A 16,389-nucleotide genomic window follows, 5' to 3' on the forward strand; every position below is an offset into this window, starting at 1 on the left:
AAAGTGAATTCTTCAATGATCATATCTGCTTACAAAACAAAACAAAAAAATTACACAATGTTCACTGAAACAAACAACAACAAAAAAAACAACAACTTCATTACAAACAAGACAAAAATTAATACTGACAGGTAAAAAGGCTGACCGTAAAGAAACGAAAAACACTAAAAGTGAATTCTTCAATGATCATATCTGCTTACATTTGTTACCTGAAGAAAAAGTGTCGTGCAGCTAAAGATAACAAGAGAAACAAGTGCACCAAACAGGGGAAAAATACTTCAAGGCTGAAAAAAGAGCTTCTTTTTTCTCCTTTTTGCTCATTGATCGTCTTTCCTGAATTCTTGATGCAGTGTAGTCCTTACTGGATTGAACAAAGAAAAAGAAAAAGAAAAAGAGGCAGTCTTGTCCTTTAGTCAGGACTAGTGGTTTAGGTGCAGGGGTTCAAAATTTTGCTACCAAAATCAAAGACAGCATGAGCCCCACGCGAGTGTGCTGCTCAGCGACGGCGTCACAGCAACGGCACAGCACTGTTCAATGGCACTTCCAACATGCATGTTTTTGCATAAGGGTGGATGATGGGTGGGGAAGGGACTGATGGCGATCACCTGAAACATGATGAAGACTACGTCTAAAACCAGCTGTCCAGGATTACTAAGGTTTTGATGTCTTGGCTTTTTGGGATTCATTAAAGCCCTCCCACCGTAACCACATCAATCTTTTGACATTTAAGGCTCACAGTCCTTCTTGAAATGAGACGACAGACAAATGTTGTGCTAGCGAGCACTAGCGTGGTATAGGGGCGCTAATACTGGAAGGTAGACATTAAACAACACAAGGCCCACATAGGTGTTTCATAGGTAAACTGGGAATATGGTAGTGCACAGGATACTTTTTTTCCTTCAAATGCAAGAAAATACTGAGTTTTGTTCATTGGCAATAAAAACGTATAGAAATCTCTCTCTTCCAACTGTACAGCTTTTGAGGGTAAACCGAGAGTGACAAAAAATTAGTAATACTGATAAAAGAAATTGACCCAAGTCGTTTTAGTAATAAACATTATTAGCCAAAACGTGTATAGCTTTCAGTCCGTATATGCGTCATTTTCTTTTTTGTTTTTGTTTGTATCGTTTTTTCGTTAAACTTTGCATTTATACAAACCATACTCAAACACTGAAAATTGTCTTTATGTGGAAAAAGTAACTATTTGTATTTATCAGGCACACCTGGGGGTTTATACACAGTAGTGGGTTTAAATGCAGCGTAAGAGCAGTCACGCTCTCTTCCTCACTTCATTCTTGTCTTAACACAGTCACTTCTCAGGAAGAGAGAGAAACATCTGCGGAGAGAAAACGTCTTTTTTGTTCCTTCAAATTAGTAACTTTGTAAAACAACGTCGTAAGGAATAAGGGCAATAAAAACACAGTTGTGGCTTCACTTCTCGTCTCCATTCATAGTGGCTGTGTTTTCTTCATTTTCAATCTTTTTCTTATCGTCCGCCGGGTTCTCTTTTTCTGTTATGTCCTTCATGTGTTCAAGAGTTCCTGTGTCCATGGCCTCCTCCGCCATTTGCTCATCCTCTTCGTTTCCGTCTTCACATTCATCCTGCATCACTACGACTTTCAGCGTTTGTCCGTCATTTTCTTCACTCTCACCTTCCTCGTCAGCATCTTCTTCTTGTTCCGCCCCTTCAATCCTCTCTCCCTCCCCTTCCTGGTCTTCATCTGCTCCCTGGTCGTCTTCATCTCCCTCCTCTCCGATCTTAACCACCTGAATCTCATCCTCATCCACTAAGCTCCCCGAGCCCATCTCCTCATCCTCCTCGCTCTCATCCTCTCTGGTACTACTCCCCCGCTCATCCGAGTCCAGGTGGGAGGGGGGCGAGGTCGCTGTGCTGCCCGTCCGAGGCTGCTCCTCGCCAGGATTGTCCTCTTCCTCAACTCCCTGGCCTAGCCCTTGACCTTGAGCCTCTTTCTTACAGTAGGAGTATCGGTGGTTCATGTGTTGCGAGTAGGAGCCAGAGTGGGAGAAGCGTTTGCCGCACTTGTCGCACTGGTACGGCTTTTCTCCGGAGTGCAGACGCAGGTGCTCTATTAGGTGGTGCTTGTGTTTGAAGGCCTTGCTGCAGATCCCACATTCATGAGGCCTCTTTCCTGCGGGAGATGAAGAAGTTGCACTCTATTAATATTTATCTTGGAGTACTTATCTCATTACTAGAATATACAGAGAAATAGAAACATTTCTGAGCTTTTTTTCTGTGCAATTGGGAATTTCAGGTAAGGGCGAAATCGGTCCCCATGTAGAAGATGGTCATGCAAATTCGTCATGTTGACCAATAGAACACTGCTTGGTTCCAAAGTGACTTTTGTTTGAGTGGTGCTAATTGCGCTAATGTGAATGCTAATTGTGCTAATGAAATCCGAGAGCTTTTATGACCCTGCATAGACAGCAACAGAACTACCATGTTCAAGGCCCAAAAAGGTAGTAAGGACATCGTTAAAATAGGTAGTAAGGACATCATTGGTTTAACTGTGATTTTATGAAGGTACGGGAATAATTTTTGTGTGCAAAGAAAGCATAAATAGTAATTTTATTAAACAATTTCTTCTCTTCCATGTCAGAATTCAACATGCGTTCATGAAAGTACCACGCATGCGTGTAGTGCTGCTGACGCAGAAGCCGGCGTTCTGACGTTGAAGACGCATGCACTGCACCTTGTTTGCAAGCAGAGGAATGCACACGCATGCACCGTTGTGATACTCTTGTGAATGTGTGTTGAAGACTGACATGGAAGAGAAGAAATTGTTGAATAAAGTTGATATTTTTAGTTTCTTTGCGCACAAAAAGTATTCTCGTAGCTTCATAAAATTAAGGTTGAACCACAGATGTCACATGGACTATTTTAACAATGTCCTTACTACCTTTCTGGGTCTTGAAAGGGCTTGGTATTTCTGTTGCTGTCTATGCAGGATCAGAAAGCTTGTGGATTTCATCAAAAATATCTTGTTTTCCAAAGATGAACTAAGGTCTTAAGGGTTTGGAATGACATGGGGGTGAATAATCAATGATAGAATTTTCATGATTGAATTATATTTTTTTGGGTGAACTATCCATTTAACGTTAAAAATCATGTCACATCCACTGGAAGTTTACGACAAATGTTTGTCAGTTGATCAACACAATTACGCAACAGTATGATTTATTAAATTGACTCATTTTCATAAATTATATGCATGTTTTAAAAAGCTGTCACACAGCTCAACTAATAAAATTACATTCTTGTAATCTCTACATGCAGCACTAGAAAATCCCCCACACCCAGTGTTCAACCCTGGATCTTTAAGGCATTAAGAATTGCATTACATGTTGTTATGTAGCCATGGACAATAAGACCAAACAATGAATCAAAACAAGCTGTGGTGCACAAGACAGGCCAGTTCCACCAAGGCCTGGAAGTTTATAAACTGTGGCTTCAGACAAAAAATAAGAGAGAGAAAAGACAGCACGATTTGTGGTTCAAGGCGCTGTGATGTCATTTGAATGAGTGCTGCTCACTTTTTGGCCAGGTATCTTAATTGTTGAATAAAGTCGTTATTTTAGTTTCTTTGCGCACAAAAAGTATTCTCGTAGCTTCATAAAATTAAGGTTGAACCACAGATGTCACATGGACTATTTTAACAATGTCCTTACTACCTTTCTGGGTCTTGAAAGGGCTTGGTATTTCTGTTGCTGTCTATGCAGGATCAGAAAGCTTGTGGATTTCATCAAAAATATCTTGTTTTCCAAAGATGAACTAAGGTCTTAAGGGTTTGGAATGACATGGGGGTGAATAATCAATGATAGAATTTTCATGATTGAATTATATTTTTTTGGGTGAACTATCCATTTAACGTTAAAAATCATGTCACATCCACTGGAAGTTTACGACAAATGTTTGTCAGTTGATCAACACAATTACGCAACAGTATGATTTATTAAATGGACTCATTTTCATAAATTATATGCATGTTTTAAAAAGCTGTCACACAGCTCAACTAATAAAGGGTCCCAACCACAAAAAAACATTCTTGTAATCTCTACATGCAGCACTAGAAAATCCCCCACACCCAGTGTTCAACCCTGGATCTTTAAGGCATTAAGAATTGCATTACATGTTGTTATGTAGCCATGGACAATAAGACCAAACAATGAATCAAAACAAGCTGTGGTGCACAAGACAGGCCAGTTCCACCAAGGCCTGGAAGTTTATAAACTGTGGCTTCAGACAAAAAATAAGAGAGAGAGAAAAGACAGCACGATTTGTGGTTCAAGGCGCTGTGATGTCATTTGAATGAGTGCTGCTCACTTTTTGGCCAGGTATCTTAACAGTGAGAGGTGACCGGCTCTTGGCTTCACTAACTTCTCATGTTTTTAAAGCAAAAGAGGGAGGAGGAGTGTAAATTACTAACAGAGAACTGATGCAACAGCCTGGGTTCGGTGTGAGAAGGTAATGTATTTGGCCAGCGGATAAGGGAAAATAAGTCACCGCACTCTCCAGCACATGTAATTTAATGGAGGTTGGAACTTGAAATTCAGTTCTGCTCCCCGTGTAATAGGTAAAATTACTGCAACACAATGTATTCTGTCATAATTTCCCCTTCAATATCACTTCAAATCATATTTCTATGAATGCCCAGCCATTTACATATGAAGGAACATCTAAAAACTGGCTAAACTCCTTATGCCAACTATTTTCTCCTTGTGCGTGAGAATCCCACCTGTGTGTTCGTATTTATGGCGGAGCAATGAGCTGCTCTTCTGGAAGATTTTGTCACACAGGTCACAGGCGTACAGCCCACTCTCCGTCCTTTTCATCTTCTTTCTCGTCGGCCCTGAATCTGAGTCTGTCTGTTCTTCCAATGTTGAGGTGACCTCTGACCCCATCTCCTGTTTCTCCTCCTACATTGTGAGAAAAAGGAGATCATTTTGATTTGATATAACCAAGGTACATTTGTATGCACATACCCGACTCTTGGTACAAGGTACATTTGTATGCATGGCTCTCACCTTGATGCCATTGACGTGTATAACGTTCTTCTGTGGAGGTACATTTGTATGCACATACCCGACTCTTGGTACAAGGTACATTTGTATGCACGGCTCTCACCTTGATGCCATTGACGTGTATAACGTTCTTCTGTGGAGCGTTGTTCCCTGCTAGGCTGGAGGATGTAGTGGTGTAACTGTAAGTCAGCTGCGGGATCAGGATGGTCTGATTAGTGGTGGTAAGTGCACGAAGACATTGCGCTTGTCCCTGGTCAGTGATAGCCACTAGGGTGGGCAGTTGAGTGGTCACAATGTTTATGGGATTGGCACTTGGTTGGCTGGCATATATGGTAGCATTGGTACTTGCATTGCTGAGCAGTTCCTTCTTTGTGCAAGTCAAATTCAATGGCTCCTCTTGAGCCGAGTAAACAGTGTTTACGTGACCGCTAGCCACAGCAGCTGTAGCAGCAGATTTTGGTAGCGACAGATCGAGAGGTCCCTCGCCTTCCTCAAGAGTCCTGGCTGGGACGGGACCATCGGCGGATAGGTTTAGTGGTGAAGGGGATGTAGGGACACTCTCTATCCCATTCTCCCCAGCTGCTACGCCCTCAGCTGGGCTACAGCATTCCCTCTCTCCTTGCTCCTCTGAGATCAGTTGCTTATCCGGCTCTGGTCGGGGTGATGCACCTCTAGTCCCATCCAAATCTCCAGGAGTGGTCTGCTCATCCTCAGCCAGGGGTGAGGAGGGTTCTAAAGAGATCTGTCCCAACTGCATCTTCTCATACCACTTCTTCACCACCTCTGCCGGAAGACTGACAGACTCTGATATCTTTGCCAGCTCCTCCTTGGTGGGCTCATTGTTTAAGGCAAAGTAAGCCTTGAGCAAGGAGAGAAGGTTCTTCAGGGGAGGCTGACCAGGACACAGTCCTTCCTCCAAGTCGATCTTCCCCTCAAGGTTTTTCCCATTTACCCTATGTCCATCTTTACCACAGTGCTTAAGTGTTGTGTCATTGTGTAAAATACTCTTCTCGTCCACAGTGATGGTGGTTTTGTCCCTATTCGTCTTGACTGTCAAGTCCTCTGGCAGCTTCTGAGCCTTGCAGGCTTCTGTGTTCAAACCCAAAGATTCCTTCTTCGGACTTTGAAGGACTGCTTGGGCCTGTAAAGGGTCTAGACTGTAATTAATGAAGATCTTAGTACTGCCATCCTGGTCCAAGATGGGAAGACTAATGGCCTGTATGACTTGCTGGGATGCTTGGGCAATTCCCACCCCTCCTGCTCCAACGATTCCTGTTTGCTGCCCCTTAGCTTGTGTGCTTTCCAGCACTTGCCTGATGATGTTCCCATCCACTGCCACCTTCAGCACATTCTGTAAGTCCCCGAGGTTGATGCTGATTGGGGATAGGCTTCTGTGTTCAAACCCAAAGATTCCTTCTTCGGACTTTGAAGGACTGCTTGGGCCTGTAAAGGGTCTAGACTGTAATTAATGAAGATCTTAGCACTGCCATCCTGGTCCAAGATGGGAAGACTAATGGCCTGTATGACTTGCTGGGATACTTGGGCAATTCCCACCCCTCCTGCTCCAACGATTCCTGTTTGCTGCCCCTTAGCTTGTGTGCTTTCCAGCACTTGCCTGATGATGTTCCCATCCACTGCCACCTTCAGCACATTCTGTAAGTCCCCGAGGTTGATGCTGATTGGGGATACCAGACCCACTGTTGGGAGCACAACAGCCTGTACGGCGCCCTGAAGAGGGGCTGCCGCCCCACCCTGGAATATGCCATTTACGCCTCTAGCAGATGGGGCCACCACCACAGGCTTGTACTCATAGTCCAGTGGCTCAGACTTGATCTGTGTCAAGGGAAGCTGTTCCTGAAGGGGTTTACTATTGTCCAGTTTGTCTCTGACTTGGACACGTGCCGTGGGGGAAGAGGTTGGCAGGGATGGGGAAGAGCACTGCGGGGTCTTGGCAGCCCCGGTGGCGGGAGAAGGTCGCGGCCGTCCGTTTACTGAGATGAGGCCGATGCACTTCTTACTGCTGATGTGGGAACTATAAGAACCGGAATGAGAGAAACGCTTCTTGCAGTTGGAGCACTCATAAGGCTTTTCTCCTACACAACACACACAATAAAGAAATGAGAAAACAGACAATTCACATATAGATAAAGAGGTCTTCAACTCTATTGCTTTTACTGTTGAGGACACGTTGTGTGGTTCAGATTTGTGATGATCAAATGAATGGAGGATAAATCTCTTTAAGTAAATTAAACAGACACTTCATAGGTGGTCCTCAAAAGAAACTACAACACAGAAAAAAAAAAAAAGATTTTTTTCAAACCATAAAGGCTATAAAAACAGTGTGTCATTTTTAAAGGACAAACTCTCTTCGGTAGCCTTTGACAGTAAGTACTGTAAGTACTTTGAAGTACTTGAATGCTGAATTGCCCTACACATTTGTACAAAGAAGTGAACAAATGCACACACATATGCATGCTTGCAAACACACACACACACACACAAACACACACAGATACAGCAGCATAGCATATTTCAAGCAGTCCTCACCACTGTGGATGCGCAGGTGTTCTTTCAGGTGGTGTTTGTACTTGAAGGCTTTGCCACATTCAGTGCATTTAAACTTTCGATTCCCTCCTCCACCTGATTGAGTAACATGCCGCTAAAAGCGTAAGAGAGAATGTGTTATAATCAGATGAACAATACTGCTGTTATCATTTATATGTAAGTGTAAAATCTCATAAAAAGTGTTTAATTTTTAACCATATGCCCTTTGTATAAAATATAGCTATGTACTTTAATTGTTTAATGACAACTTTTATATTTACAGTACATTTTACAGTTTTTAGTTCTTTTCTTAAGGTATTGCATGAGTGATATATTATTACTTGTGTTAAATCCAACCATTTTGAGTCTGGTTTTAAATCTTTGGGTTTCACTACAACACACAATAGTCTAAAATTGCAACCTTATTCCCAGAGTTATCCCTTAGAAACAATTTTGAACATGTTAGATTTAAAATATGACATTAAATCACACTTCTCACAAACATTACAGAATAAAGACAGAATACCTGTTCTCTGCCAGCTTTGTGTGCGGTCATGTGTCTGTCTAGCTGTGTTCGGTAGGCAAAGGTGTAGCTGCAGAGAGAGCAGCTGAAGTTGTCCTCGCTCTTCTCGTGTCTGTATTTAATGTGCTCCTTCAGTGAGGTGTAACGCTTGTAGCCACGAGAGCAATAGGGACAGGTGAGGAGCTGAGAAAATGAGTCTGGCGTGCCTGAGAGTGAGAGAGAAGAGAGTATTACAAATGGGTAGAGGTGTATGTGTGTATTCATCTGTGACTCCCTTTTTTTTTTATCTCTCTCTTCTTTTTTCCTCAAAAGCATATATTAGAAACATGAAAAAATCTGTTATCTTTCAGTAGTTGTAAATGTATGCAAATTCGCATGTTGCTATGTTGTTCAAATATATCTGAAGAGGTGTGCAAGTAGACTATTGTACTGTAATACAAGGGAATCCAGTTGCATGCATTTCTGGCATAGATGATTTATCTGTGAAGTGTGTGTGCACGCATGTAGACATGGATCAATGCACTGGCAAATGAGAATATGAGAGTTTGGGAAGATCTTTAATGTGTTACACTTCCCGTCCTGAAATATCTCCAGCATGAAGAGCTGAAGAACAGCAGCCAAAATAAAAAGAACAAGGATTGGCAGCTGGGTAATTAAAGAACACCACCACGGCAACAAGGCAAATAATTAGGCTACATGGATGAACAATGGATTTCATAAAAAAAAGAAACCACATGCTGGTAAAGCCTGTTATAAAAGCAACATGAATAACAAGCCAGAGAAGATTTGACAGCACATACTAACAGAATAATAAAGCCATGGATGACACATCATACGCTGTCATACATTAAGAAATTAACAAGTTTAACTGAAATGCCATTACAGTGCATACAAATTAAGATATGCCACGGTCTTATTTCTCAAACCAAATGTCTAAATTTAAAGGAGACATATTATGCCCCTTTTTACAATATGTAATATAAGTCTCTGGTGTCCCCAGAATGTGTCTGTGAACACACATCCGAAGCACACGGATAGAAAGCTGCTGTCACAGCATGCGAGTATTAAAAGTTCACATTCACACACAAGTTTACGTTAAAAACACACATGAGTTACAAATTTAAGGAAACACTTATCGATGTTGTATAATACTAATATATAAATTTTCAAATGGAAAATGAGCAGATAACACCTGGACAGGTTTCTGTCCAGCTCTCACACAGGTAACATATTACCTGTTAACAGGTAACCTATTAACCTTCTCTCTCCGGTCAGGTGAAACGTTCTCTCACTCACAAACACAGCAACAGGGACGTGAGAAAGTAGCTCAGGTATGGGAGATTTGCACAGGTGTTGCAGGTCTAACAGAAGCTGCGTTTCCATTACCCTTCAAATTGCGTGAATTGAAAATATGCCTAATGGAAACATGTCAATTTCGCAAAAACTCCCATATATCGCAAAAAAGTTTTTACACTTGCATGAGGTGGTTTTTAGGCAATTCGAAAAAGGAATATATCGCAAAACTGCAATGGAAACGTTTTTTTCGCATTTACAGGTCACCTGGCGTACGTAAAAATCCAAGAGTTCACACTTATTCTAGCAACTATTTATATTCATCTTGCGTGATGTTACCCGATGAAGTGTTTACAATGTGTGTGATGCGTGTGTGTATACCATTTTCATCATGTCCGCTGGTTTCTGGTGTGCCCTGTCGCGGTTCGTCTTCTGGAGCCTCCGGGAAAATGACGGCCGTGTCTCCTTGCTGGAGCATCTCCTCAACCAAAGCATCTCTGCTCCTCTCATCCTCATCCGACACGCACTCCTCTTTCACTGCAACACACACAAACACACACTTACACTGATGCTCACCGCTGTGTCTGTGGATAGAATATCAGTCATACGATACGGCCCAATGCACGATAAAATATGAAGGATGAGACCAAATAACAGCCAAAATACTTAGTGGTGACTCGCTATTAAACAGTGCATTAGCTAAATACTCCGAGGAGTTTGAGTGGGTATGAGTTTTAGATACATAGCTTCACGTCCGTGGGTATGTACACCCACAAAAACAAATATTAGTCCTCGATTGCACATTTACCTATTAAAAGCAAATGAAAAAGAAATGACTCTGGTGCAGCTAATTCAATTTCGGGCTTAATGCACAATCTGAGCTCAACGTCCCCATTAAACGAGCTTCTTTAATTTGAGAAATGAACTCTCATTCTCTTTTGCTCACAAACGAAAGATTGGCTCAACTAACGATTGCAAATGAACAAGTGAAGGCTTCGGGAGAAACTGAGCCCTCGGGCGGCACGCTGTTCTGTGCCTTAGCAATGCGCTCTCTCATGCGTATTCTGAAAATGAGTCCGCAATGTCAGCAATTACAACTAATGGCATTTGCTAGCGAGTCAAAACAACATTCAGAAACACCTGAGGGCATTTGTGTGTCGGAACGATTTAAGAGATCCTACAATATGTGAGGGACAAAAAGAAAATGAAGAGGGTTTTTGTTTTTTTGTTTTTGTTTATGTCAGTGTTCTTTTGCTCATTCTCGCTCTCTTTCTCAGCAGCTCTTTTTGTAGTGCACTCTACCCTTGTCAGCAGTGATGTCTCCATAAGGGACACTGATTCACACGTCACTGTTTATATGTCTGACATGTAGGGTTTTCTCACCACAGTATAGACGGACGTCCTTGGTCCAAAGATGACACATATCCTGTCATCAGTGTTATTATACTTATTTATTTTAATTATCATTATTTATTATTTTTTTGTTTTACATTTTTTTGTCACTTTTGTCTTTAAAATGTATATTCAATTGTCAATAGGTATTATTATTATTACTGTAATTAGCTATTATTTAATATGAATTAATTAATTATTTATTAATAATTAACATGTTAATTTTATTATTTTAAATTTATTAATAAACATATATTAATTAATTACAAATTTAATTAAGGTTTTGATTTTAGTCCATTTTACTCTGATTGAAATGGTATGACTTTACTTTACTTTTAATTCATTACATGCATCCAACATTTAGAATTAATCAAGATTATCAAAATACAAATACATCTAAAAACATTTTAATGTTTTGTTAATATCTTGCAGTGTTATAGTTGTCTCACTGTATTTTTTTTAAATTATGATCAAATTATTATTCATTCATTATATTATTCATTCATATATTATTAAATTAATTATTTATTAATAATTAACATGCTAATTTGATTCTTTTCATTATTTTTAATTTATTAATAAACATTAATTAATTCAATTTTTTATTTTTTATTTTATTTTAGTCCATTTTACTTTGAAGTGGCATGACTTTCGTTTATGTCCATAAACAGAAACTTTCATTAATTTATTACATTCATCCAACATTTAGGGTTAATTAAGATTAACAAAATACAAATAAATCTAAAAACATTTTAATGTATTGTTACTATCTTGCAGTGTTATAGTTGTCTCATCGTATTTTATTTTTTTATTTTTTTCATTATGATAAAATTATTATATGTTGATTAAATCAAGCACCCGATCAACAAATGTTTTTGTCAGTAATTTTGCTGACCGGAATAACACTGCAGGTAAGAAAGAAAGAGTAGCAGAAGACTATGCTAATTTTATAGATTAATTTACATATTCATTTAAACTACGCTCTTGCGATTTACAGACAGAAAAAAACATGAACACGTTGAAATGACTGGCTGTCATGATCTCCAGTGATTTCAATGGCAAATGTTTCAGTAGGTCCCTCCCAAACGTTCCTGAGAGGTTTAAATCATGTTGAAATCTGGGTGTGAGATGTTCCGCTAGTGAAGGAACAGATGATTACCAGAGCTCTCGCTCCAAGCTTTGCCCTGCACTACACAGCCATCACAGCACGCTGTTGTCATGACATCACAACACAACTGTAGCCGTGACAATCTCACATTATAAGTGGGCCAGAGATAGAGACATGAATGTTATTAGTGGGGCTGGACAAGAGTGTCTCATTCCTCACTCTACACTCAGATCTACACTACAGCGTTTCCAAGAATCGTTCACAAACTAGGCACAACACTTTATTATGCTACATTATTAAAGTCCTGTGACATCTTGTGAGGAACAATATCCCCTCAGGTCTTACAATAAAACAAGTTGACAGAGGAAGGCAGATATTGTCTTGTGATTGTACAACAAACTAAAATTTTCTTTGAAGAGAAACAAATAAGATGCTGTTGTAGTCTAAGCTCAGGAAAGTAGCTAACACACGTACATGATTATATATGACATCCTGACCTTGTTAAACACATTAAGGGTGAAGGTCAGATAAAGTGCATGAGTGTTCTGTGATGGGCTTGGTCTGATTTGACAATGATGCACTATTAGTGTGCCAGAGCTGGGTCACATGAGTCTAAAAGCTCGGCCAGTTCACCGATTTACTTTAACTCGGATGATTAAGTAGAGAAAATGAAGACATATGTACATAAACTCTTGTGAGGTACTGTAAGCGTGGTTCTACTATCCATTAAAACCACTAACAAACAGTTACGGTTGACTATGGCATTCTCACCGAGGCTGAATGTGGCCCAAATCTGATTTTCTGCTCAAATCTGATTTTTCTGTGAGGTTGCTCACATGACCCTTCAAATGTAGCCTGTATCAGATACTGGTTTGAAAAGACAACACTCCTAAACTGATTTTTGCTTGTAAAACACCCTAGCATGTCCATTAGAAGTAAATAGGTAGAGGCATTGTTGAATGTGAGACTATTTTTAGTATTACAGTAATGATAATTAAGTTTAATTATCATAAAGGTTATATATATATATATCTATGGAAGCCTGTTTCCACCACTGAATAAAAACAAAAAATTTAATTGCGAGTTTTTATCTCACAATTCTGACCTTTTTTCTCGCAATTGCAAGTTTACATCTCGAAAATCTGACCTTTTTTCTCAGAATTGTGAGATATAAACTTGCGAGATATAAACCGACTTTTACCTCAGAATTGCATGATATACATTTTTTATAAAATTCTGATTTTATAACTTGCAATTGCACATTTATATCTCAAAATTCTGAGAAAAAAATTCTGAATTGCGAGTTTGTATCAAGTTCATTTTTTATTCAGTGGCGGAAACAGGTTTCCATATATCTCTATGTATACAGATATAGTCAAAAGTTTGGTGTCAGTAAGTTTTTTTTTAAATTTATTTATTTATTTTTTATTCAGCAATGATGCATTAAAATGACAGTATGAATGAGGTCTTTATATATAATTGTATTGACAGTAAGTACAATTATAATGTCACAAATATTTCTATTTAAAATAAATGCTATTCTTTTACATTTTCTATTCCCCCAAAAAATCCTGAAAGAAATTTATAACAGTAGCCACAAAAATCTTAAGCAGCACAACTGTTTTCAACATTGATATTAAGAAATCTTTATTGAGTCTTAAGTCAGCATAATATAATGATTTCTATTAGTAACACTGTAGACTGGAGTAATAACTGAAAATTGTTTTAAGTTAATATTATATATTTGACAGTATTACTGTTTTTAATAAATTTTTGTAAAAAATAAATAAATCTTACCAACTGCAAATTGTGGAGGTAGAATGTAAACTGTGAGATTCATATGATTCTGATTCTTGTGTGCCTCTCACAGCATAGACCATCAGCAGGCACTACGTTTCCCAGAATCCACCAGCTTCACTTTTCCTGATTAAAGTTCTGGTGAGATTTCCATTATGAGTCAGGCACTTGCAGCACTTTCCCCAGTGACCAATTACTCCATCACCATATGCTCATGCACTTTAAAACCTAAGAGTCAAATATAGAATGTAATCCTCCCTAACAGTAAAAAATGAGGTAAACCCATCCGCCATGTTTCTTTTTCCAGTATGCTAGGTGCCTCTGCTCACTGCATTACGTAAATGGCTGATTCCTAATGCCTGTTCAAGAAACGTGTGGTTAAATTACAGGGAAACAGAGCGGCTTGACATATCGAATTGGATACACAGCGTCACTATCCATACCACAGTAATCATGTATTGGTTTACGGAGTATTTACCCCATAAATAACTGCAAGAGGAGCGTTTTCATCTCAGAGAACACAAAAGCTGACAGTGAACGAGCGGCCAGTCATCTGATAGTGAAGAACGAAGTGCAGAAAAATAGCTTGGACGGAGGGAAAGTAAAAGTGGAGGTTGAGGTACAAGAATTGTAGCCAGAGACCACAGAGTGCCAGCCGTACGGTTTCTAAGTGAGCTGGTACTCTTATACAGAGATCGCTGCCAAGATACAAAGAAAGAGAAAAGAAAATAAAGGTGTGGGGTAGCCCGAAATGGAGAGTGAGAGTTGGACTGATAGCGCTGAACCATTATGGCTAGTGGCTGCTTTACAGCCCTGAGCTCTATGAATGATGGGAAGCTTAGGCAGAGAAGTGTATATAACTCAAACACGACATCTGAGAACAGAGAACAGTGCACATTACATCTCAGCAGACCAATTTCTCTATGTGACACACCTCACTCGTATATCTGGGCCTCTTGCTGCAACCGAGCTTTTGGCAATGGAGAGGGAAAAGCTACGAAATGAAGAGGAAAAGGTGCTGCAACAGGTGCCGTAACATGTTAAAATGAAGAATTCTGGGAAAACATAAGAGACTCACAACAACAATTCATTCAGAGCTACAACAAAGAAGCAACAGGCGGACAAAGAAAGACTACAAAGAGATGAAGGTGGTATGGAGGTAATAAAAGAAACGTTCAAGAGAGAGTGTGTGCGTAGTCCCTCTCTCTCTTAACTCGGGTTTCTGTGAAGTGTTTAATGTTTGGAGAGCTCTGCCAAAAACAATGACTTTCTTCTTCACTGAAGCTCCATGCTGCAGAGAACTGACAGAGAAGCCAGGAGAGAGGAATGAATGAATGAATGAATACTGGCAGAAATTAAAATGACAGAGGACTTTCATGAATTTGGGGGGCGAACCTTGAAATACAGAGTGGAGAGAGTAGAAAACGTACCGAATGAAAAAACTGAACAAGGGGCTGCTGTGCAAGCAGTTGCTGTGGTTATAGTGGCGGTATATTACCAGCCATCATGCCTGCGTCCCGCAACACTAAGCTTAATGCACAATAGTACCCTGGTAGCTCACACACAACAGACTTTGTGTTCACCTCTTCCAGCATAAACAATCCCCACACTGCAGGCAATACATATTAGCCCAGGAACAGGAGAAATGCCTTTCGTCGAAAGCAAAAGAGCTCTATTGTATTCTAGTCACCCTTTATCAAGGCTTATTATCCAGATGGAGCCAAGATTTTACCATCACAATAAAAACTAGGTCTGCATTTTCTGAAGGAAATACCTGTGCTTCAAAGGCAGCAAAGGAATGGTGTTGAATTGTCTCAATTAGAGTTTCTTAGAGAGATTATGCTTCATGTAACTCTAAAAAAACCCCATAAAACCTGTGTTATAATGTTAATGATGATTGACTAGTCACCTAACAAGTGACTAGTCGATTTGAAAAGTCAACAGGGTGCATTTTCTGAACACCAATGTTTTTTCTTTAAAAAATTCAGTTTTTTTTTCTTTGAAAAAAGTCATGAATTTTTTTATAAATTCATGACTTTCCAGATCTATTATATAAATTAGACTTATGAAATTCTCTAATATTTATAGTACAGGTTTTCCACGAGTTTGAGAACATTGTATTTAGATTTTTTTTAATATAATTTCTTTAATTCGTTTTGCAATACTGTTCAAAAGTTTCAAAAGAGGTCTCTCATGCTCATTAGTTCTGCGTCTATTTAATCAAAATACAATAAAAACAGTAATATTGTGAAACATTATTACAATTTAACTATTTTCTGTTTTAATATTTTTTATCATTTATTCTTGTGATGGCAAAGCTGAATTTCCAGCAGTCATTCCTCTAGTCTTCAGTGTCATATGATTCTTTAGAAATCATTCTAATATGCTGATTTGGTGCTCAAAAAACATTTTTGATTTATATCAATGTTAAATATGGTTGCTTGATATTTTTTCTGGAAACAGTGATACATTTTTCAAGATTCTTAATGAACAGAAAGTTCAAAAGAATAGCATTTATTAAATTAGACATTTTTGTAACATCATAAATGCCTTTACTGTCCCTTTTGATCAATTTAACGAGTGCAGAATAAAAGTATTAATTTTTTCCTTCAAAAAAAAATTGATGACAGAGAAGTTGCATATTTAAATTCATCCCTTTTCAAGCATCACAGTGACACGTTCAGACTGAGGT

General features: G+C 39.2%; 1 protein-coding gene across 1 annotated transcript in view; it reads right to left on the reverse strand.

Moving 5' to 3' along the window:
• Positions 1-889: 889 nt before the first annotated feature.
• LOC107706887 (zinc finger E-box-binding homeobox 1-like) overlaps positions 890-16,389 on the reverse strand; it is a 69,344-nt gene continuing 53,844 nt past the window's right edge. The window contains exons 3-9 of the mRNA XM_016510728.1: positions 9,782-9,937; positions 8,111-8,313; positions 7,588-7,699; positions 6,682-7,133; positions 5,144-6,379; positions 4,755-4,935; positions 890-2,150 (exon numbers count right to left, since the gene is read on the reverse strand). Of these exons, the coding sequence (XP_016366214.1) occupies positions 1,432-2,150; positions 4,755-4,935; positions 5,144-6,379; positions 6,682-7,133; positions 7,588-7,699; positions 8,111-8,313; positions 9,782-9,937 (3,059 nt within the window). The 3' untranslated portion in view covers positions 890-1,431. The remainder of the gene's footprint in view (positions 2,151-4,754; positions 4,936-5,143; positions 6,380-6,681; positions 7,134-7,587; positions 7,700-8,110; positions 8,314-9,781; positions 9,938-16,389) is intronic.

Source organism: Sinocyclocheilus rhinocerous, unplaced genomic scaffold (genome assembly GCF_001515625.1).
Source record: "Sinocyclocheilus rhinocerous isolate Xijiao unplaced genomic scaffold, SAMN03320098_v1.1 scaffold144, whole genome shotgun sequence".
Classification (NCBI taxonomy): Eukaryota; Metazoa; Chordata; class Actinopteri; order Cypriniformes; family Cyprinidae; genus Sinocyclocheilus; species Sinocyclocheilus rhinocerous.